This window comes from Maylandia zebra, linkage group LG11, assembly GCF_041146795.1.
Source record: "Maylandia zebra isolate NMK-2024a linkage group LG11, Mzebra_GT3a, whole genome shotgun sequence".
Taxonomy (NCBI): domain Eukaryota; kingdom Metazoa; phylum Chordata; class Actinopteri; order Cichliformes; family Cichlidae; genus Maylandia; species Maylandia zebra.
This window is the reverse complement of record NC_135177.1, coordinates 27,434,585-27,459,729: the sequence shown is the minus strand read 5'-3', so window position 1 is coordinate 27,459,729 and position 25,145 is coordinate 27,434,585. Positions and strand designations below refer to the sequence as shown.

Below are 25,145 nucleotides of genomic sequence, written 5' to 3'. Positions count from 1 at the left end.
TTTTCTTCTTATCTGTTTGGCACAATAGGGATGTACATAGGATTAAAGCTCTTGGCTTCATAAATTTTCCATTATATTCTTACTCTGATTTGTGTCTTGCCAAAAACTTTGGCAGAGCTCTGGGATGACAAGAAAATGTTTAAAGCTTTCCACTACTTTGATGCATTTCTCACAAAGGAGTGCCTGCCAGAGTTTCATATTTATGTTTTACAGCTCTTCCTGGCCGAAAGTATTCCTCCTTGAGCAGTCGCTGCCATAAGAATGTGCTGTTGTTTGTGCAGTTTGCTGACTCTGTCATATAGTGAGTCATGTGTTTTGCTTTGCTACATAGAATTTTTTGTTATCCTGGATCATAGTTCCCCTGTGAGGTTAGAACAGGTAGAAATAAACAGCTGTGTGGTATATTATTTGAGAGTACAAACATGTCTGCCTGTCAGAATCTGTGGTTTTTATATTTGTGCTAAGAAAAAAGAATTTTCATTGAAATGCAAAGGGCTGTTCCAAGGACAAGCCTTTCTCACCTCTGCTTCATTTCTCAATAGTTATTTTTTATTGTTTGAACAAAGAAATTATTTCTAGTCTGTTGTTACTGAAATAATTAACCTGGAAGGATTTTTCTGCATTGCAGTTTATGATGTGGCTGTTTAGGAGGTGGAAAAAGGGCTCTGTGGCGTGGGTATTTATACACCTGCTCTAACAAAGTAATATGCTGTGAAATTGGATTTATGCTTAATCACATTTGGTGTGGCAGTAGAACCAGTTGCCCCAGTTTTAACTTGGCCCTTTACCCACAATATCTTCAGTCAGACTGTAAAGTGCTAAATTCCTTTGTAATTGTGCTTTGGGGGTGAATGTACAATGGACGTCATTAGATGCTGTGCTCTGTGCTTTCCCAACTCAACATTTGAAGTTTCATGCTGTGGTTCCAACTGAAAAATGGGACTGAGTTTCTGCTAATTACCTGCTGATTCTCAACCTGTCATTTTGCTCCCACACTGTGCTTATGCATCCGTGCATACACGCACTTCTGCAGGGATTTCTTTACCATTTTTGCCAATTCTTATAGATACTTTGTGCCATTCTGTCACTTTTAAATGTAAATGTGCTTCAGCTTGGTGCAGTAGGCTTTTTTCAACACCTGCAGCTAGAGAGGCCACAGAGGAGACCTGATGGGGGTAACAGAGATGTAGTTGAGCTGTATGTTCAACCGAATCATACATGGCGTGCTACAGATTCTCGAACGGCCTCTGACCCACTTTACTTTAGTCTCTTGGTTTTCTCATGCCCATATAATATGCAGGGGAACAAAACAAAGCATCCACACCAGGACATTATGTCTTTTTGTTGCTCTTAAACATGATTTTCTTTGTAGCCCCAGATTTGTCAGATAAAATCAATGAGAGATTTTGGATTATCAGACAAATAAAGATAAATATTATGTGGGGTTGAATGCTCATACTACAAAGCTGAATCATTGACAGATGCTAGAGGTACACACCGCAGTCAGCATCCTGTGTGAGATTTTATCAGGCTTGTGAAATAATGACCCAAGCATTGTGTATTTTTTTTCTCTGCGCTTCCAATAATAAGATGGACCAAAGTGTTTTTCCATGTTTGTTCTTGGTGGAGACTCCAGCCTCTCAGAGGAAGCTGATGTGCATTGATTTATGAATAATGTAAGTGACAAGCAGGTGGTCTAATGGCTTTCGGTTGTTGGAAACTGCCACGTAAATACAGAGAGGGTGTAGTTATAGGTTAATTAAGAACAACCTTAGGTGGTAGAGTCTCTCTGTTATTGTCCCCCAAAAAGTTGGGAAGATGTTTAAAATGGAAGTAAATATGAAATGCAATGTAGGGCTGCTCAATTAATCGAATTTTAATCACGATTACGATCTGGGCTTTCAACGATCATTAAAAATGACAGAGCCGATTATTAGCCCCTCCCTCATTTATCCGCGACACCTTAAAGGCCGGTCCGTGAAAATATTGTCGGGCATAAACCGGTCCGTGGCGCAAAAAAGGTTGGAGACCGCTGATTAAGAGGACCCGAGGGAAGCTCGGAAAGCTAAGCAGAAGTTATTTGGAGAGGAGAGTGACTGCTGTTGGTTGAAAAGAGAGGTAAAAAAAAAAAAAAACTTCAGTGGTGTTGCACACTATTTTATATTATTTTCTAAAGTCATTGTTAACCCTTTAAATCCGGTCAGAGCAGCATGCTCCGTTTTGTGTAACTATTTTTAAATCCCTGTAGAACCTGAACCGCGTAAGCTAGCGCAATAATTTGTTTTGCATATGAAACCGGAGGAGTTGTACTTACATCTTATGCCATCAGCTTGTCCTCGGTCACGGTTTCGTTCCACATAAAGCTTTGCAAAAATTGCATAAAAAGCGCTTGCAGGAACAAAAACATAATATTCCAGAAACAGGCTTTGCCGATCCGATCAGCTGTTCGTAACACTTCCCACAGTGAAACCGACGTCAGCACGAACTGTCGCATGTCCGCCATTTCCTGGCCGAAACCGGAAGTGACGTCATTTTCGCGGAAATGTAGTTTTTTACTTGTAGGCCTTAAAAGCCTATACTGGTCATGTTTGACTTTTCTGAATAGTTTCTGGGATGCTTAGAACTCAAATTGCACTGCTGGAAATAGTTTATTTTGATGCACCTGCTGTTTTCTTTGCAAATTTGCATCATAGGATTGTTTTTTTTGTTTTTCCTGCAGTATATAAAAATTGGTGTATCTCCAAAATAAAACTATGAAGACACTCAAAATAAGTTTCCTGTTGTTGTAAACTATTTTTTGCAACTTTTTTGTATTTAAAGTTTTGAGGGATAAACCTCTTAAATTTCTCCAAGTAGAAATATATATGTAAAAAAACAAAACAAAAACGATATAAATTTTTTTGTAGTTTATTGCACTTTTTTGCAATTAATGTAGTTACTATGGACTTAATGCATACATATTATTAAAATATGGGCTATAACAGTTATTTAGCAACTTGAAATGCTCCCACAAATGGCACTACAACATGTAAAAAAAATAATATAAGCTCTGGCGGACTTGGTTCTATAGTAGGTCTTAAAGGGTTAAATAAATATCGTCAAATAATCGCGATCTCAATTTCAGTGAAAATAATCGTGATTATCATTTTTGCCATAATCGAGCAGCCCTAATGCAATGATTTGGCCATTAAACACAACTTTGTATTTTATTTATTTTTCTTTTTAAGACATCCTTAACTCAACATTTGCCGTTGAAAAGTAAAAAAAAAAAGGCACATTTACCTATGTCGCCTCTTCGAAATAACAGTTCTGAAGACACCATGACGTGAGTCATAATGTAATAGAATTAAGTGGATAATTGTCTTTTGGCAATGATTTCACATATAAATGCTCCAAATGAGAACATTTCATTGTGCAAGAGCTAGATAATTTCATTAGCTTCGCTCAAGCCAGTTTCAGAACATTTACAACACCGAATTCGTAAACCGCAGAATTAGATTAGTGCCATGCGTTTCGTCATTGCATTTAGCTCATCTGTGCAAATATTACTCAAGCATCCTGTTCAAAGCACCACATTAGTGTGTCCCCGTCGTGTTTGCTTTTAGGGGTCACTGCATGGACAGCTTTCCAAATGTACCGGCACCCATTACTGTCAGCTAAAGACATGCAATAGTCCGTAAATTAGAGCAAATACGTAACTACTAACTTAGCAGACGTCTTTGACATTTTTATGTTGAAGGTGATAAGTGGAGGATACTTGTGAACAAACTTGTGCCGACACTCTGTGCACCGCTTCACAATTCATTGTGTGCATCCTTGGTTCCTGGCTTTGTGTCCCCTGTGTTTATATGCAGTTTTGACAGAGTGAATTAGTACAGAACCATCGACATATACAGTACGGTGCAAAACTCTGTTAACCCTCATTTCTATATATTTTATTTCCAAGAAGCCAAGGTTTCTTGTTATCTGTTCAGTGCCCTTGAGCAATACTTACTCAAGCTTTCTGAAAAACCTTTAAAGTTTTCTTTGGACATAGGCTGCTTTTTATTTTTTATTTTTTTATTTTTACAAATTTTCAGGCCAGTCCTTGCAAAAAAACCCCCAAAAAACCCCATGGTTCGATCCCAGACGGAGAGATGAATATCTTGGGGGTTGCATAAGGGAGGACATGCAGCATAAAAATCTACCAAATCAAATATGCAGCTTTACTTTGTGAGTTAGCTTTACTGACTCAATCATTCAAGCATAAAAAGGCACCCAACTCAAGGGATGAAGCAGTGTTGGGTGTACACCAATTACAACTACCACCCTTTGACAAAAACACATAATTTGTTTCCATTTCTTTATTTGAATGTACAAAAAATGGTGTGATGGGGATAAAATAGCATTTTTGCACTATTAAGATGATTCCCAAGAGCTATTAGCCACAAATTTGACATATCTTGACAGAGAGTGCAGTATCCTTAAATTTGAGAAAACTGAACAAATGGGGTTCAAAGAAGAAATGGCAGGGCTACAAAAACTATGTACAGAAGGAGCGCTGTATCAATCAACCCTTGTTTCAGTCTCTTGATACACAGCAGCAGTCCTCTCCCTCAACTCCCATCCAGTTTTTCTACCTCAGGTTTCATTCCTATTCGTTGTCACTACCACCTACACAACAGAGTATTCTATGTTCTCACTCTCTTCAGCATTGCCAATGTACAGTACAGTAACCTTGTCACCAGCTAAACACAGTCCTACAAGTTAGTTCTTTGTGGTTCCAGTTCCCAGGTGTATGGAAAAGTGCTCACAGAGTATAATGTTAGAGCTGTACCAGCTCCTGCCACGTTTGGTAGTCTAGCTGTCATATCTGCCCTCTGGGATGTGTGAGAAAAAAGGGCCAGATGATAAATTCCAAGATAAGGTTTGTGTGAGTCATCACCTGAGACTTCACAGTGGTGCAACACCTGAGGTTCTGTGTAGCAAAAAAATGTAGCAGGGTTTGATTACTAAATCACAAGAATAGTTTTCTGTGCAAAGACATAATCTGAATGATTTAACCTGACCAAATCCAGTAAAAATATCCCTTCTTGTTGTATTACATTGCGTAATTTCCTTTTTTACGCAGGCTTGCACCGAACAGATTTTAGTGCTCATCGTCTACGTTCCGCCTATCTCACCACTATCCCCCTCTTCCTTTCCGCTCTCACTGTCATTGCAGTGTTTTGGCTGCTGTCCCGTTGCTATGCAGAGACCACAACAATGGCCCCTCTCTGTCACAGCACATCACTGCCCGAGGAATGCTTATTTAATAGTGGCATGCTCTGACAATGAAATTGCATTGTCTTGTCTCCCAGCTGAACTCTTTCATAGACTCTTACTGCCTGTCAGCCTTTGTGCAGTTCAGGTTCATCAGCAACAGGCTTCATTTCCCAGATTGCTTACATAGCCTATGTGCCAAGCAGAGTTCAGACAACCTCTGCCCCATGTCTTTATTACTTTTTGAATTCTACCAAGTGTCTGCAGTTGCAGTAGTTGAAGGTTGACCAACGCTCTTGGATGACACTCATCCATACAGACTGTTTTCAGGTTTTTATGGACAAGGCAGCAGACGTACAGACGTGTGTGTGTGCGCGCATTGAGTTCCACAGTCCGTTTAAGGCTTAAGAGGCACACTGTACAGTTTACACAAAAATTGATCAATTCCCTTTGAAGCTGCACAGAATTGGCCTCGCTGCTGATTGTTCCTTTTCTGTGCAAACTGTTGAACAGCACAGCATTTCTATAGTAAATCTTCAGCGCACTCACTGTCTTTGTGTGACAGCCCCCAACTGTCTGTGCTGTTTTTGGATAAGTCTGAATAATTTACAGCATGTTGCCCCAGTGTGTACCTTCAGACACTATACAGAAAACACTGTTCCCCAACATGGTTCCACGGGGAGTGCAGGGATACAGTGCTGAGTGGACAAAGCCAAGTGTCCCTGCCATGAGGATCTTTGTTTGACCGTCAAAGCCTGGGCAAACTAATGTTTGAGTTAGAGATTCAAGTTCAGCAGCCTGCCAAATGTGAGTCATAGTGCTATTAGTGAAGCTGCCGCCCTAAAAGGCCACCCCAGCCCCCTTCCCCAAAAAAAAAAATCTACAGATGACTGCTGAACCTAAACTGTGTGCTCCTGAGTCGTTTTCATTAAAAACAGGAAGTTTAACCATTTTTGGATAGATGATTACTCTGATTTTGTTTTCCAGTGACTCAATAGAATCGTCAGGATGCCAAAAAGCAATTACAGTGTTTTGCTCTGCCAGAGACTCAGGCTATTTGTACAGGCCAGTCTGTCAATAAATCGGTAGCACAGTAGAAATGCTATTATGTGTAGAGACAGAAAAGGAGGCTTTGGACTTATCATCTCGTGCTTCTTGACAAATGGTGCAATCTCTGCAATTGATAATATTTTTCAGTCTTTGGAAGAATTTTGTACAGAAACAGAGACATCTCACTCATTACTTTTGCAGTGTTCAGTTGGATTATTTTCTTTCGGTGGTGAGAATGTTGTTCTTAAAGATCCTCTCCCATCAGTCGGCTCCACCTCACACTTCAAGAAATTTACATCATGCACACTGAACTACTTCGTAGGCTCAGTAGTACATGGAATGAAGATAAACAGGTTGAGTTACGGATTCCTGTTACCTTTTGGCTCTTCATTTACTAACTTAAATTTATTTTGTATTTTTCTGTTCCACCAGCTCCCTGCCCAGTTCTAAACACAAACCCTGTGAGACCTGATCCAGAGGGGGAAAGCAGTCCTTTGAAGACGGACAACACCGAGAGGATGGATTCTCCAGCTAAGAAAGATACAGACCGAAGACGGACGACCCCTTCAAAATCTGACATTATCTCTCGATCACCTGCGTCACCAGCATCACCAGCCCTCAAGTCAAAACGAGGTGAGCAAAAATGAAAGATTTTATCTTTTGAGGTGTTCCTTAGATAGCATTTAGCTGCTTAAAATTAATGGAGGCTGAATTTGGCTGACTGGTAATGGTATAATTACACTTTTGCATTAAGTTGGAGTGAACTCAACTCTCTTTGGCCAGTATTGGAGTCACAGTGACCACAGGCTTTCAGACACAAAGCAAAATCCAATAGTGCTGCTGCAGGTTATCTTTATGTGTTGGAACAGTCGCTGCACAGGATGTTATGTTATGTGAGAACAGCTTAGCCTGCAGAATATGAACAAATTAGCTTTTGGTAAGTGGATAGCTATTGGTGATCACTGCTATGCACTAATCTCCAATGAACGGTCTGCAGATGGAACCTATATTGAAATTTCCATTTCAAAGAGTTTTTCCAAGAAGGCATTGAGGTTTACGTGCCATTTGCACTGTAGTTGTTCCACTAGGACTCTGTACAAGAAGTGCCTTTCTCTTAAAAAAAAAAAACCCCCAACCTTATTTCTTTTTATTTTTCAGCTAATAACATTTTACTGTGGTCATGATCTTTATTCTCTTAGAGTAAAGTGACAGGACTACCCCCCCACAAGTTCCAGGTGTCTCCCAATCTTAGAAAATACTGCACAGCTGGATACCTCATTGAGAGTTCTTGGTTTATTTGCCAAAGTTTGCCCTGTCCTGGGTCTCCAAACTTTATGTAAGGTGTGCACCTTACACACAGCTATCATGCAAATGACTCTTTAAGGAAACTGCCTTTGCTGTTTAAACAGTTTTGCTAGACGGTTCAGTCTGACTTCTGTCCAAAAGATTCTGGTTGCGTCGCTTCTTGCAATGTTTGTTTCAGTGTTGTGATTATGCCAGATGTTAATGGTGGCAAAGGCCAAATTGTTATCTTAGTGAAAGTCTCTTAAGCATGCTCATTTTCTTGCATCCTGACTACTACCCCAGTAATCCGTATATCCTGTGCTGCTCCATTTGTAAAGATCGGAGCCAAAGAAATAACAGAACTGACATTTTAAGAGCAAGCGTGAACAGTCTGAAACTCAGATGCCGCACCTCGTAGTATTTTCTAGGCCAGTCTGTTTTCCTCTTGGACACCTTGTACATTTGACTTTATGATTAACATGGTGGTGAGTTGCGAACATCAGCAAGTAACACTTACCAAGGCCACGCACATGGCATTTCCAACCTACTATAAATATCAATGTAGGTCAGGAGTTGTTCTTAGGGGAGGCTGCATGGCAGATTGTTTTCGTCTTCATGATTCACACCTCCCCCTATTCGATGTTGCTGAGGAGTGATTTCCTTTGTGATTGATGCTGAACATCTGGACCGTAAAGATCGAGGAGGATGATGTAGACTAAAGGCTCAAGAATGCCTTCCGTGTCACTGTTCTCAGTGGGTGGTACTAGGGTATGTTGGCTGTGGTAGAAATGGTATTTCACAGTAATTCATTTGGAGTAAGTCTGCAGAAATGAGTTGCATACATACTGTTGAGAAAAAAACATGCAATTACAGAAAAAAATAATTAACCTTTCCCCAATTTAAATCTGTTTTAACATCAACTATAAGTGTTAATTTAATATGGGTTACCAACCACATCTCAACACACTGTTCCACTGACTGTTTTTGTTAGTTGTAAATGATCTTTATTGATATATTCTTAGGCTCACATACCAAGACAAAGTGTGCCTTTGGCTTGTTTGAGCATTTTTCACTAGACATGCCCAAAATTTAAATTACTGTGTCAGAAAGCTATGTTTATATAATTTAGTTATAACATATTCAAGTCACCCACACTACGAGATTTCTGGTATTTGCCACATGCTACTGCTTCTATTTTGATGGGATTGGCTTGCTGGCAGAATTTTCTTAATTTTTTCCTGTTGTATCTTAATCTAGATAATAGAATACACATTATCTGTAGCCCTAGGTTGTGCATTAGTGTTGAAATTGTGATATTAGTCAGTCAGTCAGTAAGTTTCCTGTCAATGCATTATGCCATGGATTTTCTTGTGGAGCCATTTAGAGATTAAAAAGCCATCGCTGCAATGACTTTATAGCAGTGAAGAAGGCATTTACTGCATTTCTATTTATATGAGGTCAGATGCATCATTGATGCCTCAAGTCAGTTTGCAGCTGAGGATGGTTTGAAATGGAGTGGTTTTCTGTGGGGCTTTTAGAAGATTGTAGAACTTATGATTAAATGATGTATTCTCTATATCTTCAAAAGGTGCCCTTGACTAGTCGGCTTTAACTGATATCTTAGTAGGTGTGTTTCAAATAGGTATCATTTTAAGTACTGGGAGATGCAATGCTAGAAATCTGCAGATACTGAATGATTCAGTGTGTGTGTGTGTGTGTGTGTGTGTGTGTGTGTGTGTGTGTGTGTGTGTGTGTGTGTGTGTGTGTGTGTGTGTGTGTGTGTGTGTGTGTGTGTGTGTGTGTGTGTGTGTGTGTGTGAGGGAGAGAGAGAGAATAAGACATGCTGGATAAAGCATTTTGAGTCCCCAAGTAGAGTAGAAAAACGCTATATAATAACCACAATTTCCAATATATAAAGTGTCTGGAGATGATTTAATCAGTTTGGATGATGCAAGGTGATACCTATCATTAATCCTCTTTCTTCTGCCTTCATTCTAATCTTAGATGCCATGAAGTCAGAAGACAGGCAGAAGCTTGCAAAAGAGCGGCGAGAGGAGAAAGCGAAATATCTAGGTAAGTAAAAACCAGGGGTGGGAGGCCATTTCTTTTAAATGGATAGAGAGCTCCACCTGGTGTTAGGGTGGAGGAGGTTGTTAGCAGTTGATTGGCTACTGGGTTGGCTTTAGGCTGCAAAAGGCATGCTCAACATTATACACACAGACACTTGGAGAGGATAAAAAGGTAGTTTGGACTTCTACAGAAAATGGGCCAAAATCAGTAAAAGCCAAGCCACCATTTTACCAGAGACAAGTGAGCATCTGTTTTCTGCATGCATGCTGAAACAGTCTTGAGCACTATCAAGACGCTTATTTATTGTTTTTGTATGAACAAAATCATTGCTTTAGCTCAACTGATACACATTACATTGTTCAAAAATGCTGCACGAATGACAAAAACGTACACGTTGATGGGGCTGAATATTTTATAACTTTTATAACTTATGACGAGTTGTGAAAGCCGAGAAAGTGCCCCAACTTACACTGATGCATTTTCAAGAAATGTCACAGCTCTCTCAGCACCTATGAGTTGTCTCTCTTTTTGTTTAACACGTGGCTCTCACATTATCACTTGCCTACTTGCCATGCACTGCTTTGCATGATTGACAGCTGCCTCTATCTTTTCTCTCACCCTTTACTCCTGCAGAAGAGCTCAGCAAGTTGCAAGGTAAGCCACTCACCTGTGTTTTTGTGGTGGTGGTGGTGGTGGTGGTGCCAATGAATACCCCTTTTGATCATTCAGTTTCAGCTTAATAAAGTTCAGTAGTAAAAGCTAGAGCTGGGGAATGCACCAAAAGCTCAATTATCCTGCCTATAAAGAGAAGCAGCATGTAGAATAATGACTACTGTTTCAGTAATAGTGTAACAAAAATAAAGCTTTTTTGTAAATTTTAAAGCATAATTACACTTTAAAAAAAAAAAAAAATCAAGTTAAGTGCTGCAAAGACAAAACTTGCATATTGACTTTTGGTAATAAAACCCAGCCCTAGAGCCTTTTCATTTATTTAATCCCCATGTTTCTTGTTTTAATCCTCCTCTTTTCCTGTGACAAAAATTTAAAATTTCATCCTCCCTTTCTCTGAACATCATAAATATGACTTAAACAAAAATCATGTACTCACTAAATCATCATTTATGTGTGAAAACCCTGTTACTTAACAGGAAGTTGTGGGTGACGAGAAGCCCGCCCTTACACTGACTGTTGTTTATCCACGTTCTAACAGCAGTCACCACAAAACTCTTTGGATTAAAAAAAAAAAAAAAAGTACAAACACCAAGCCACAAAACCACCATGATAATCATCTTACTGGATGAATTGATGGTTTGCTGCCGAATTTATCTTGGCTGTGAAATTATATATAAACAACTTTGTTGCCAAACAGGACAAAAAAAGTTCAAAATGTTCTTAAAAGGGAAAATATGTAAATTAGTGTTCAGATACTGAGCCGAGTTGTATATCACCCAGCCTGTACGCACCGCGATACTTGCGTGAAAGTCACACAACGCAGTTCTTTTTTTAAAGCTAGTTGTTGTCACACTCGTACTTTCTGTAAAGCTTTGCTGTCTAATCCAAATTTGTGTTGGATTGCAGTAAGATGAGGTCAGCAGACTTCATACTGTGGATCAGTCTAATTGGGTGATCACCGTGGTACGCCAGATGGTAGGGGTCTGATCTAATACTCTCAGCCAGCTTGGGATAAAAGATGCGATCCTGCTAAAGCTTGTGTTTACAATATCAGCTTAAGGGATCTTATATCGCCAGAACCATTTCTAGTAGCAGAGGTATAAGTAGAAAAAAAATCTACATATACGAGCTCATCTGCTATTGGATTTGTTCTGTTATAGTTGCATAGATAGATGCTACTCTCATACCCTGTCCATCTTTGGTGAGGAGGTATAAATACTTAATGTACCAGGGTTAGCGCAGCCCTTTGGCAATGACTATTTAATGGCCATACTGTAGCAGGTCTAGATGCTGCTTGTCAGCGCTGATCACTGTCAGGAGAGAGTTGAGGAATGTCAGTGTCACTCTGGTACACTGTAACCGTCAAGACCCCAGCCAGTATCCAGCTCATTTCCTCCTGCAACCCACACCTATATTCTGAAGAACCATTGCAACTGTGAGAGAATCAAATTTAAAAACGTAACCATCAAATGTCACAGACCTGACTTGCATGGAAAGAGTGGAAACACTTGTGTGACCTAAAGGTTTCCCTTCTGAGAAGGGAGGAAAAACTGGATGTGGAAAACTGCATTTGTAGGCGCTGGGATCTATTTCCTCCCCCTACTCGTCTCATCACTGCACAACAGGTGAATTATAAAACAGTTTCCACTGTGCTCTACTTAAAGTTCCCTAAAGCTTTAAGTCCGTGGAAGGTAGAGTTAAGGTACGTCTCAAATCGGGGCCATCGAACTCTGATATATGCACTGCAGCAGTTAGAAGTGTTTTCTGCAAGATGCTGACATGCAGGGCCTCAGTATAACTTTTATAAATTTCAGATCCCCTAGCCTCCAGTGCCTCTGCAATTATCCATCACTCTAGTCTGAAATCCACTATCAGTTGATTTTGGTGCATCAAGTGCTTCAGGGCGCAAAGCTTTACTTCTTTGAAAAGCCGATTGTTTGTGGAGGTTTGTAGTTTAAAGAAGTACGAAGAGTTGTGTACACAGAGGCAGCTGCAAAAGCCTCCTTCACGCTGTTTTTGAATGGCTCTGTGACAAAGAGGTGATTTCCATATCAAAGTGTGTGGTTTACTGAAGCTGAAGTGTAAGCTGTATGCGATTACGATGACATAAAAATGTCAGTTCAGAAGTCCTGCATCCATCTAATTTGGTTTTATGCAGTATTGAATTTATTTTTTCCAAACTCAAAAAGAGGTCTGATGCGAAGACCAAATTTGTTTTTCAAAAACTGCTTTATGTAATTTAAAACATCAGAGTTGCTTGATTTTGGGATTGCTTCAATGTTGGGATTATTGTTTTTTTTTCTCCCAACATGCCAAGTAGTGACTCTCATAGAGAGTAGAATTGGGGTGTTATATATTATTCTGATCGAACAGTGGAGGGAGACAGGACTTTACTTTTTCAGCACTCAACTGGAAAATATCTTCTCTCCTGACTATATTATCTGCCTTCTCTTAGCGGCCAAAAAGACCCAGTGGCTGGAGAAGGAGGAAAAGGCGCGGCAGCTCAGGGAGCAACAGCTGGAGGAACGACGCAGGAAGCTCGAGGAGCAGCGGATCAAGGCGGAAAAGCGGCGAACGGCCTTGGAGGAGAGACAAAAACAGAAACTAGAGAAAAACAAAGTATGTTTGGAAAAGCAATACATGTAATGTGATGCTTCAGCACCTTTGAAAGTGATGACTGCTAGATTTTAAGGTGAAATTTCAATGCACTCTGTCTGTGGGAGAGCACCTGAACTAGGTCAGCTGCTAGTTTCAATTTAGGGATTTAGGATTTTCGTCAGGGACTCATCAGCTACACAGGATTCAGGCTGCTCAGTTCACAGACATACATGCCATCCCTCCATATAGACTTAAAATGAATTCACATGCTAAAGACTGATATCTGTTCTGGTATCTGTTTCAGGAACGGTATCAGGCGGCCATCAACAGGTCAACAAAGAAGACGTGGGCAGAAATCCGACAGCAGAGATGGTCGTGGGCTGGTGCACTAAGCCAGAACTCAAGCCAGAAAGAGGGTGAGTATACTGGTGCCTCCTAGATAATGTAGTTTTTCTGAGGAGAAAATTATTTTGCCTCAGTATTACTTATATCAGTTATACTTGGATCTGTTTTTTTTAATGGGACTTTCATGTTTCAGCTATAGCAACTTTGCATGATCATTGTTCAAAATGGTCCCTATTAACCTTTGTTTGTTTCATTTGCTGTTTGAAACAAACTATTTGAAGTCTTTTTCTCTTCCTTTTTAGTCAGCTTTGTTCTGATTGGCTGCCTCTTATAGACAGAAGATGGGAAAAGCAGCTGTGTTTGTCATCTACGCTCACACTCAGAACCGTGTGTCTGAGATGGCCTTATTAAAGATATCTGTGGTCAATGACATCATTCATAGCAAAGAGTAGCAGAAAAGCTGTATGAAATTAAGAGTTTAAAGCAGCCTGAAGTCTGGGCTGTTGGCTGATCCCATTTCAAACTTTGGCCAACATTATGTAGATGACAAAATAAAGAAACAGATAACAGACCTGCTTTAATGATGCAGTTTAAAATAATTGCACATCAAATTCTCCTTCGCTTTCTCTTTTTTTCTGCTAAAGTTGGTCATTTGGCCTGTAAAATATTACAGCTGTTATAGTTTTCCAATTCGCGTGGTGGTCAATTTTACATTGGCATACATTCTCTTGATGGAGCAGACATCAATATTTGTTTGATGGATTTAACACCAAACAAATATTTGATAGTATGAAACCATATCGGTAACACCGCCAAAGCATTTAGATGTGCTGCAGTATGAAATTGGTGCATTATCACCTTGTTCAGATGATACACCAAAACAAATTTTATTGCCTGCTTCTTATTCCCAGCAGTAATCAATAGCTTAGACATTTGCAGTGTTATGACAGGCAGATGATGCCAGCAGTACTCTGTTATATTTTAAACTGGATATGTCTTTACTACATCAGTCACGCTTTTCCTCCTTGAACGCATTTCTGTCAGTACACACTGTTTTGTCTCTTGAACACACTGTTACACGGCTCTTAGCCACTGATCGTGACCAGACTGTATTGATTGCACAAAGTGTATGTGTGTTGCAGTAAGTAGCACGGCACCGCTGACTAGCAACAAGATTCAATTTGTTGTATGCAGTTGCTTAATTTGGGGCTAATAAGTGTCTTGACAGTCCAACAGCCAATTAGATCAGAGCCTTGGTGGTACGCTTTGATGAATGCTTCTGTACCGTGAGCTCCTGTGAACATGAAGTGTCCCATGTTCCATTTTATGCCATGTAATCGCTTCAGCCATATGCCAGGGGAATTATGGACACTCAAACCAATCTCCTTTTCCTCCCTCACTCACCAGCCTGCTGTCGGTCAGATGATGGGAGTAAACAAGTGTAAATAGGCGCCAGTGGAACATTTAAGAGCTCTAGATGTTTGTTTTTGTCCTTTGGAAATGCTCAGATGTATACATCTTAGCCTCAATCAAAGAGCATACTGCATCATGTGCTGGATTTGTGTGTTTAAACCCACAGTCATGCTCAGCCGACTTTAATGCTGCACCTCCATGACCACTAAATTGTCCAAGTCATTTGGAGAAAGAGAAGGTTATCCATCGATTGGACTGTGTTTAAGGGATATGAAATTGGGACAGATACAAGTATTGCACATGGATGGTTGCTCTTTTGAAGCGCCAGTTTACGTCAGCAGCTTTGAAATTAGTTTACATTTCCCTGTAGCCACTTCCCATCACATGTTTCCTTGTCAGGGTTGTATTTAATGTGCCATTCTTTTCACTGGGTTTGTTTTAGTGGCCTGAAGAGGCGGCTTTTAAAGGTTCCTTCTATATTTGACTTGCAATAGTAGATAAATGCAGATATTTCCTTAGTTAGTTAATGTAGCTATGAGAGTTGTTTGCACTAGATTATATAAATTGAGGCTGAGTGCTTATAAGTTGTATCAAATTTAGTGTATGTGTTCTTAACACCTAAAAATTAACATAACTTTTTAAATTGAAGTCATGTCCAGGTTACGTTGAAGAATCCACAAACATCACTGGTGGTAGTTTTACTGGAGTTACTTGCTCACCAACAAAATTGTGCTGATAGAAACTGTGCAGAGGAAGTGGTACAGAGTTATTTGGAAAAGAAACAAGAAGAAGCAAAACAAAAATAATATTTCTTTCACTTCCACTTCATTGAGCTCGCAGAAACAATATCTGATTGTAAGAGTAATAATACTGTGCTACAGTACAGTTAGAGTTTGGTTATGTGACACTTTGTTAGGAGTATCCACAAAGAAATATCATTCTTTAAATGCATGTTTTGTGCCACGGGTGGTCTGTCTGTACACTTGAAGGCTTGCAGAGGTGAACAGATCTCTTCCTGTGTGGATGTTTGTAATCAATGGATGGTATTGTGCGGTCAGCACACAAGAATAGCCTTGGATTGGGTTGGATTACACTTGGTGTCGTTGCCTTTACAGTGAGTGGGTATAAATTTGTAAAGGCATCACCTCAGCATAGCCCATGACGTCACACAAGCTCCACATCTTCTTCTCAAACCATGTGACCTGTGTGAACATCTGTGTGGCGCTCTCTTGGCTTCTTAGGCAGATGCTCTGTTTCAACGGTCAACCTGCCCAAACACGTGGACTCTGTTATAAACAAGCGACTCTCCAAGTCCTCCGCCACGCTCTGGAACTCGCCCAACAGAAGTAAGGCTACATCTGGAATGCCCCGCTCCTGTTTTAAATGTCCATCATTCTGACACTGCCAGCACTACCGAACCCGTCCATCATTGTCTTTTTTCAGTTACTTCTTCCCCTTTGATTTCAATCCTCTTCTTGCTTGATGGTTGATATTTGACCCATTTCCATCTTCCAAAAATCACAAGTTTTTTTTTTTTCATTCCAAACTTTGGGTTGTGGTTTTGTTTGACATGCTCTGCATGCTCATATTTTGATATGGGAGTATTCCTAGTGGCGTTTTACTGTCCTTTGGTTGGTTAATTGTGTGGTGATGGCCTTTTCATTCCTGATGTGCCCAGTCCTTTTGTGTCCATTTGTCACCATAACGTACTGAATCACAGCCGTCTTTTTGTCTTAAATGTTTTTATTGATTTAATTGGTTTTTGTTGATTTCTTTAAATCGAGTTTGTGTCTCCAAGCTTAAGATGAGTATAGCTTTTTATAGCTCTACAGTTAACAAGGCCACTGCATACTTCTACACAGTCAGAGAAGAAAGTTAGTCAGTGAGTCAGCATTTTCTTAATGTATTCTCCTCGGAGCAGGTACTGTTCCTCTGTACTGGTAGAAAAAAAATCGACGGGTAACTTCCTCACTTGTCTTTTTTCCCGTCACAGTTAAAACTCCCAAACCTTACTCATTCTACATCTTCCACCCAAATGAGACGCAGGATTCTGCTTCTTCTCCGTTTGTGCACAAGGCTGTCTACAAAAGAATTACCAATAACCCCTCTTCTCCTCGGTCATACCCATGCAGGTCAAGGTTACAGTGGACACATATACTGGCCTATTTTTCTTCTTTAAGTGGTACTGGTGTTTTATTGGTTTATTGTATGGTTCTTCTGGATTGCAGATGCAGTTCTACACTACACTTCTACACTTTACATTTGGTGTTGGGTGAGGAGTAACATTTCCCGTTTAACCACGAATGTGAGCTGAGATATAACAAAGCTTCCTCTGGTTCACGGCATCCCATTATCATGTATCTTTGGAGATAATTGAATTATTTTATTTTTCCTTCTTGCAGCGCGCAGCCTTGCGTTGAGTCCGTGGGAGAGCAGCATAGTCGACCGGCTGATGACACCAACTCTTTCTTTCCTCGCCCGGAGCCGCAGTGCTGCTAGTGTCCTCACAAATGGAAAAGACGGTCGTAAGTTTTCTTCTTTTTTTAAAAGCCTCAAATGAGTTGTTGCCGTCAGTGTGAATTTAGTGAATACTATTAGTATATAAATGTTGGCAAGGCTTAATTATTTGTTGCTCTGTTCTTTAGACTCTCCTCTCTGCCCTCGTTCAGCCTCAGCAAGTCCGTTGACCCTGTGTGGCCATCAGCCGCACCACCGCTGCTCTGACCGCTGGAGGGTGACGTCCAGCTCACCAGATATCACCCAGCGTCAACGCAGGCGGAGCTCCACACCTGTAAGTCTGCATAATTACCTATATGACATTATTATATAATCTATATGCCGTTTCAAATCTGCTTCTTTTTGCTTTGCATGTTGATATTTTCCATCTTTATACAGATGGATAAAAACAAGAAGGAAAAGAAAGACAAAGAAAGGGAGAATGAAATGGAAAAAAGTGCCATCACTAAAGAAAAAGTGCTGAAGAAGAGACAGTCTCTACCTAGTATGAGACATAGACCTGATCCAAGGTAAAACACTTAACAGATTTAATATTGGCTTGAATATTTCACCACTATCAGTACTGTGAGTTATATATATTTTATGGCTGCAGTGCAACATTTTTATTCCATTTAGTTACAAAATGTCAAAAGAATATCAACAAGTTTTGAGTCGAACAGAGAAATTTAAGCTTTTCACATTTTAGTCAGATATCAGCTCACAGATCAATCTTCTGTTAGTAAATCATCTAATCATCTAACTGGTGCTATCAATAACTTATGATGAAGAATAATCCAGTGAAATTACAAAAACGAAAGACAAAATGAAGCTAACAATAAAGACTCAACAGACTGTATAGCATACCTATATAGAAATCAGTGAGGGGATAGCATGCTAGCATGCAACTTATTTACAGTAGAGTTTTCTTGGATAGTCAGCATATCAGCAACAGTCTCGAGTTAAGCATATTTGGTGGCCAATTTCATATATTCTTATTCTTATTTATTTTATCGGTGGATTAAAATATTCACCATATATACTACTAAAGTTCAGATGTTGCTAACCAGTTAATCCAGGCCCTGGACCATGTAGTGCATGCGTGGAAGCATCCACATTTGGCACATATACACAAAAATAAATCACAGAAACCTGAGTTCAATGCTAAACATTTTCAATAAATGTCTGGCCTCTGGGAAACCTAGCAAAAAGCTCCAACCCCCATGTAAAGTCAAAATGTCAAAGCTACCATCTCAGTTTAAAGTTTACATTATTCCATAACCTTAGAACCAGTTAAGAAATCTAAGTTATAATAACGCACCCTTTTTACTCTTTTAAATACGCAGAAACAAAAACTGCATTGTAAACCAGATTAGCCTTGGATGCACCTGACCTGCAGCCTGTTTCTGGTCAATGACTGGGTTGGTTTGGGTCTGTGCTGCAAAGACTTCACATTTCATGCATTGCTTGAGCATATGCATTGAGTGAATACCCAAGAATTTACCTTCTAATCCCCTGGTCCCAGAATAAATGACATCCATGGCAGAAGGGATAGAAAAGAAGAAAAAAAAAATCAATTTCTTTTGACTCAACAAAAAGGCAGCAAAGAGCTTGGCAGAGCAGTCAGCGCCAGAGGCTCAAGGGGGGAAAAAATCTTCAGCATAATGGATGTTGTTCCTCCAAGTGCTGCATTGCTGGGATGCTAACTGATAATGCACTATAAGGCATGATGCAATGTTTGAGTGCTTTGACTGCTGAGATCCTGTGCCGATGTCAGAGTTTCTTAAGGACATGTGCCATTTTAAGCATTTCAGGCCAGGTCTAAATAAATAATGTGGTACAAGAGAACAACGCTGAGAACTGTTGACACAATTTTCCATCCTTCAGCTTTTGTTTTTACTTTTTTCCAGTCCTAGTCCTTTATCAAGACAACGGCCAGCGTCCCCTGCCACACCCAAGGGCAGAACTGCCTCTCCCAGCCCTGCTGCCTCCCCCAAGCCTCCGTCAGCACGCGGAAGCCCGTCAACCCCGAAGGCCCGGCCCAAAAGAGCCAGGACCCCTGCCAGGATAGACCACCGGACCTCTTCACCTGCCCCTCTTGAGAGAGTGAGACAGCCCCATAGGCCAGCCACCCCAGAAGAAAAAAAGAGTGAGTACAAAAAGGAGTGATAATCATGTCCTTCAGACAGGACTATAATTAATTTCAAATCAATTCAAGCAGTTAGTGAAATGAATTGTCCAAAGTGAGTTTGGATGGTAGACTCTGTCTCTCTGTGTTAGCCCTGTGGCAGACTGGTGACATAGTTCAATTATGAACAGCTTCTCTCTATTTTTATTGTCTTCCCAAAGAGATTCCCTCTGCCTGTGACTGAACAGAAAAACACATGCAGTGAAATTGAAACAGTGGTCAAAGATTACCGTCAAGCATAATTAGTCATGGAAATAAAGGGCGCACACTGAATGAGCCACACAGAGATCGTGGTCGGGGTCTTCTCTCGCACAAAGCTAAGAGGCTGTGCTAATCAGTCTTAAATATATAATTACTGCATTTGTAGGGTGAATGGCTGTGGTTGTTTACAGTTTAATAATAATTAACAGGCATCTCTTTATGAAAGCAAATACATTTCTGTGACTCTCCGCTTACAATACTGTTATTTCTTTTAGGTTCCCCTGTGGCTCCTGCCATTGTTGTATCCTCAGCTACTGCCAATGCATCAGGCACACCAGTCACAGCCAGCGCCATTTCCTCCTTGCCCGAGCCAGCCAATTCCTCTCCCTCTATGCGTGCAGTGTCACCTGCACCCTCTCCATCCGCTAAGCCCATGGCAGGCACGAATGACCCAGAAGAGGCGGCTCGTATTCTGGCAGAGAAACGCCGACAGGCCCGAGAGCAGAGGGAGAGGGAAGAGCAGGAACGCCGCGAACAGGAAGAGAAAGAGAGGTCAGCTGGTTTTTAAAATGCATGCAAAGACAAAACGGTGACTATGCAACTCCTGTAAGCTGTGGGAAGTTTTTGAACTATGTAATATTCTCCTTTTCTTGTCAGCTATGCCAAAACCTGTACAAAAGGTTATAAGTGGGAATAAATATTAAAAAATACTTGGGCAAAAACAACATTTTGCATATCATTGTGAGGAAGAAGCTGTAGATATAGAGTAGTAGTTGTTTATGCAGCAGAATAAACCCACTCTGGACATTTAGCTATTTTCTGGGCAAATTCTGTGTAAATGGTTACATGTAAGGCAAATCATGAAGGGCTGGATGGACTATCCAAGCATATTCAAGATGAATGACTCTGCATTATCTCCAGATGTGTAACCATTTTTGATTTTGACCACAGCAAGTAACTATTTACTCCCTGGAAACTGATTTGATCTTTTTTCGGCACTCTTAATTCCAATTGTTTCCTTTCTCGTTCACACTGCTTACACTACGAGTAAATCAATTTAAATTTTTTATGACATTCGGAGCATTTGGCAGACGACTTTGTAGATAAAATGTCTTTGAAAAAGAGATTTTAATCTCAAGAGACTTTATGGTTAACTAAAAAAAAAATCTTATCTCAACCTTGTATTCAAACACTTCAGGATCCTGAGAGAGGAACGCTTAGCGAGGGAAGCAGAGGAGAGACAACGCAGGGAGGAGGAGGCACGGGCCATGGCTGAGGAGCAGAGGAAGAGGGATGAAGCAAAGAGGCTGCAAGAGGAGAAGGAGGCTCAGGAAAGGGCCAAAGCTGAGCAGGAGGAGAATTTACGGCTGCAGAAACAGGTATGCTGTCAACCTGCCCCTGGTTTCCAGAAGAGTATCAAGTATATTTAAAGGAGTCTTGTAGTCACTCATCAGGTCTGGTTAGTTAGACGAGCATAAAACAGGACAACAGTCATAACTAGCTGATAACTCACTGTATTGCCACATCATTCCACTCTTCCCACCATGCCAAAACGTACACGGAAAACAATGAGACCCTTTCAGGTGCTGCTCACATTGACCTTGTCTGATATCATGTTCATCCTACAAACCCAGTCACCTATTTTGGGATGTTGTTGTCTTTTAAAGGTAAATATTAATCTGATCTGGTGAACATGGAGCGACACTGAATGTGGCCCCTTTAACCTTTCAGTCTGCCAGATAATCCGCCCGAACAGTATTGATTCTTCTTGTGTTTGCGGAAGTGGTTGTTGAGAACCAGATGACAATGAAGCTTGATAAGCAGAAAACAGAATGTGGCCATTCATCAGAGTGATCGATTATTCTGGGGTCGTGATTAATTGTGTCACTGCAGTATGTACGTTGCTATCAGATCAGGGCGCTTTGTCTCCCCCTTGTGGTTTGTCATAGAAGTGGCATTTGTGGTCAAACACGTTTCAGTAGAATTATGCAAAGACTTAAGTGTTGTCTTTCACTTTGAATCGCCCCCATGAAGCTGTAAATGTTGAAAATAGATCCTTTTGGCTCAAAGGTACAGAAAAATATCCCTTTTGTGGTCGTAGACAATAATTGCAGGGAGCAACCACACCCTTGTTACGTAAAAGGCATGTTATTTTGGCTGATGTTTTTTCCCTCTTCTGCTGCCATTAAAGTTGTGGTTGGATTTTTGCTTGTGTGTGTTTCAGAAAGAGGAGGCTGAGGCTAGAGCTCGGGAGGAGGCGGAGAAGCAGCGCCTGGAGAGGGAGAAACACTTCCAGAAGGAGGAGCAGGAGAGGCTGGAGAGGAAAAAGGTAGGGCTATACATCTGTCCTGCCAATGTTGTTTCTTTCAGCCAAGTAACTGAATTCCAAAAAGGAAATGGATATTTATGGGTTGTAAAGGATCATAAATGCAAAAATATCCCAGCTTGGATTTTTTTGGAATTATTTTTTTTTTTTAAAGTCCAAAGTTGTTTTTTTGTCTAACTGTCCTGTAGTGCCGTTTATCTATTTTTGGTGGGAGCTGGATTGTGTAGTAGATTGTAAAAATGTCTGTCTTCTTTTGAATATAACTGAACTAAATAACACTCGTGCTTGGTGCTCAATATATGCAATACATGTGAGAAACTCAGAAGTGATTGTCTCTTTACAGCAATCATGACAAAGTGGCTAATAAATAAATAAATCAACTTGTGAGTAGTTTCACGTAGCTCCACTGAGATATCATTCTGCAGAAGAAAGTGTCCATGTGCCTATGATAACAGTCTCATGCTAGTGGCAGCAAGACCAGATGAAAACATTAACGGTGTCCATACTCAGCTGTGCTGCATGTTTGGTTTCCTTCCAAATGCAGACGATGAAAAGAAGTTGAAATTGCTCACAACAATGTTTAAAAGTCATTATTTCTGGAAGGAGACATTGCTACTGAGTTTTTAAAACGCATTTGTTGGCACTTTGAAAACCTCAAGGCATGTGCCATCGTTTTCCTTTATATTGATGACAAGACATAACAATCTGAATGCATCAGTAGCATTACATGCAAGTACATTCGATTTGGAGTTGAACTTTTCCTTTCGAAATACAGCATCTCCAAACAGTGGCTGATTTAAAAGAGGAAAATGTTCTCTTGCACGATACAGAGTAATGCCAAAATCAATTTTGTAGTCGGTTTACAAAAGCTCTCCTCCCCCGGTGGTGGTATATTCCAAGATACATTCATCCTGAGGTCGGCCCTTTTTACATGACAAACGCAGAAAGTTGAATCCCTGAAACAAGATGAATGATGTTTTTTGGCTTATCCTGGATCGGCTGTCTGCATGCCATGATTTAATAGGGCTTACAATGTGAATGAGCATTAAGCTATATAAAAAACTAATAACAGCGAGCTAGCTGTGTCAGTCATCTGTGTGTGGATCCTTTCTCATGTGTACTGATACCTGGGCCTTTGGTGAACATATATTCAAGTATATCACACACATAAGATCGTGCCTCTGCAGGCTATCTAAGCCTTTCTTTCCCTCTCCTCATCTTCTCTCCATGTGTGAAAGGCTGTTATCTAGGCGTGTCAGGCCTAGCTCCGCCAGCTGAAGTTTTGCTGTTGGCAGGAATTAGCCCACAAGAACAGCATGTCCTCTGCCCCAAAGACTTGCACTGCAGTCGCACTACACAAAACTCCTTTTACAGTCCTCTACCAAACCTAAGTGACTCAGTCTTATTACCTCAGCACAGGTGTTTATAGGTACCTCGAGCAGCACAACAACTCTTTACTCCTGAAACAGACATTTTGATGCCAAACTAGATACCAAAGCTGTGAGCGTGTGAGCGCTCCATATATGATCTTGGATCTTAAAAATGTCTCACTTTTATGAGTGGCAGCTGCAGCTATGATCTAGCTGTCCCAGGCTAGCTGTGTCCTCAAATAAAATTTTCATGTTGTTCAAACCACTGTGCATACAAATTACCCATGCAGCGTTCTCTATATCACAGTGTAGCACACGCTTACCCTTTCTGTGTTTCCTGTTGTTCAGTATTCACTATTGTTTCAGCTCAGTACACCAACAGCGTTTTTACCCTCATTAGTCTAACCCACCACCCGATGTGCTTCAGTTTATTTTGAGCATAATAACCTGACTGCTTTAAAGAACTAATGAAAAGGGAAAGTTGAACCCTTAGCTTCTATCTAAACAATTCGGCAAGGTGTGTGGTCTAGTCCAGCCGAATAAGCGTAGCCAAATTTTCATCAAGTCAAACCAAATATTTTTTATAGATGTTGCATGAAGCCTATGTTTTACTGGTAATATGATATAACACAAGTGCCAGTATCATTGCGTTGTTGTCCACCAGTGCACAGAAAATGTACGTCTGCTTATTAGCATCTGGTTCCTTGTGGGGTATTATCTGTTTTATTCCTTTATTTATTCATTTTGTCTTCCTTTTGTAGCGACTGGAGGAGATCATGAAGAGGACACGGAAGACAGATGGAAGTGACAAGGTACATTTAAAAAAACCAAAACTTCTTTTACAAATTGAAAAAATAAAACTTAGTTTTGCTGTAAAAGTGACTGAAATTCTCTCCCACTTTCACAGAAAGAGACAAAGTCCTCCCCAGTCGAACATGTCAATGACAAACAGGCAGAGAGTAGCAAAGGTAAGCCAAGCATCAGTCTGGACTTCCCCTCAGCCTTTTACAAAACATCCCTGAGTGAAATCATTACCCACTACTAGCCTTTAATCTGCTTGAATTACAAAGGATAATTGTCTTAACTCATCTCCCATTAATGTGTTATCTAGGAAGGGATTTAAAACAAAGTGGACGTCTTCTGGCCAGCTGGTATTCAGAATACTCTTAGACTTTTACTGCTTCGATTAAACTCAAAAGAACTCAATTTTGGTAGATTCTACTGGCGTCTATAAAATACTTTCCACTGATGTACAGATAAATATCAGTCTACCTCTTTTACCTCTTCCATAGCTTGCACAAAACAAAGCACAGATATGTCATATGCTTGTTATCAGTTCCCCTGTGAGTAAGATTCAGAGAGGGATGCACTTTTAAAAGGCCTATTATACATTTCCCCTCATATCCTGTACAGCTGGAGTTGCTCTTTGCAGAATAGGACCCATGTGGCCTTAGTTTGTTGTCCAATCCCTCGGACTGAGGAGAATTGAGTGGAAGAGTCAGCTTATGGCAACAGCCTGCAGCAGTCTACATTCATTAGAGAGACTTTGAATAAAACAGTGATACATGTGTTGCTGCAAAGTTTTCAGACATAAACTACTCTCTCCCTACTTAACAATATCCTTACTAGCGAAATTTTAACATCACACGTTATAAATGAGTAAGATGGAAATGCAGTTTGTGTCAAATTTCACAAATTTCACATTGCAAGGAGACACTAGCGAGCCATTAAGTGGATTGAGACCTGGCAGAAATGCCTTTTAGTTCGTCATGTGTGAGTGTGAATGTCTTCGTTTTATGATATACATGAGGTCAGAAAACTGGACGTCTGCACCTCAATGTTCGAACCCAAATGTTTAAATGACCATTTGAAAATGATGACTAGAGTTTGGCAT

General features: G+C 40.4%; 1 protein-coding gene across 5 annotated transcripts in view; it reads left to right on the top strand.

Annotated features, from left to right (window-relative positions):
- Positions 1 to 25,145, top strand: part of map7d1a (MAP7 domain containing 1a) — a 40,658-nt gene that overhangs the window by 11,625 nt on the left and 3,888 nt on the right. Inside the window, exons 2-16 of one of the 5 annotated variants that reach the window (XM_076890131.1) lie at positions 6,724 to 6,924; positions 9,580 to 9,648; positions 10,279 to 10,299; positions 12,773 to 12,936; positions 13,220 to 13,331; positions 15,915 to 16,019; positions 17,076 to 17,198; positions 17,343 to 17,464; positions 17,569 to 17,699; positions 19,077 to 19,315; positions 19,831 to 20,107; positions 20,754 to 20,934; positions 21,780 to 21,884; positions 24,013 to 24,063; positions 24,159 to 24,219. In XM_076890131.1, the coding sequence (XP_076746246.1) occupies positions 6,724 to 6,924; positions 9,580 to 9,648; positions 10,279 to 10,299; positions 12,773 to 12,936; positions 13,220 to 13,331; positions 15,915 to 16,019; positions 17,076 to 17,198; positions 17,343 to 17,464; positions 17,569 to 17,699; positions 19,077 to 19,315; positions 19,831 to 20,107; positions 20,754 to 20,934; positions 21,780 to 21,884; positions 24,013 to 24,063; positions 24,159 to 24,219 (1,962 nt within the window). Of the gene's footprint in view, positions 1 to 6,723; positions 6,925 to 9,579; positions 9,649 to 10,278; positions 10,300 to 12,772; positions 12,937 to 13,219; positions 13,332 to 15,914; positions 16,020 to 17,075; positions 17,199 to 17,318; positions 17,465 to 17,568; positions 17,700 to 19,076; positions 19,316 to 19,830; positions 20,108 to 20,753; positions 20,935 to 21,779; positions 21,885 to 24,012; positions 24,064 to 24,158; positions 24,220 to 25,145 lie in introns of all 5 variants that reach the window. The other 4 variants (XM_004550995.6, XM_012919115.5, XM_012919116.4 and 1 more) reach the window with 4 other exon arrangements.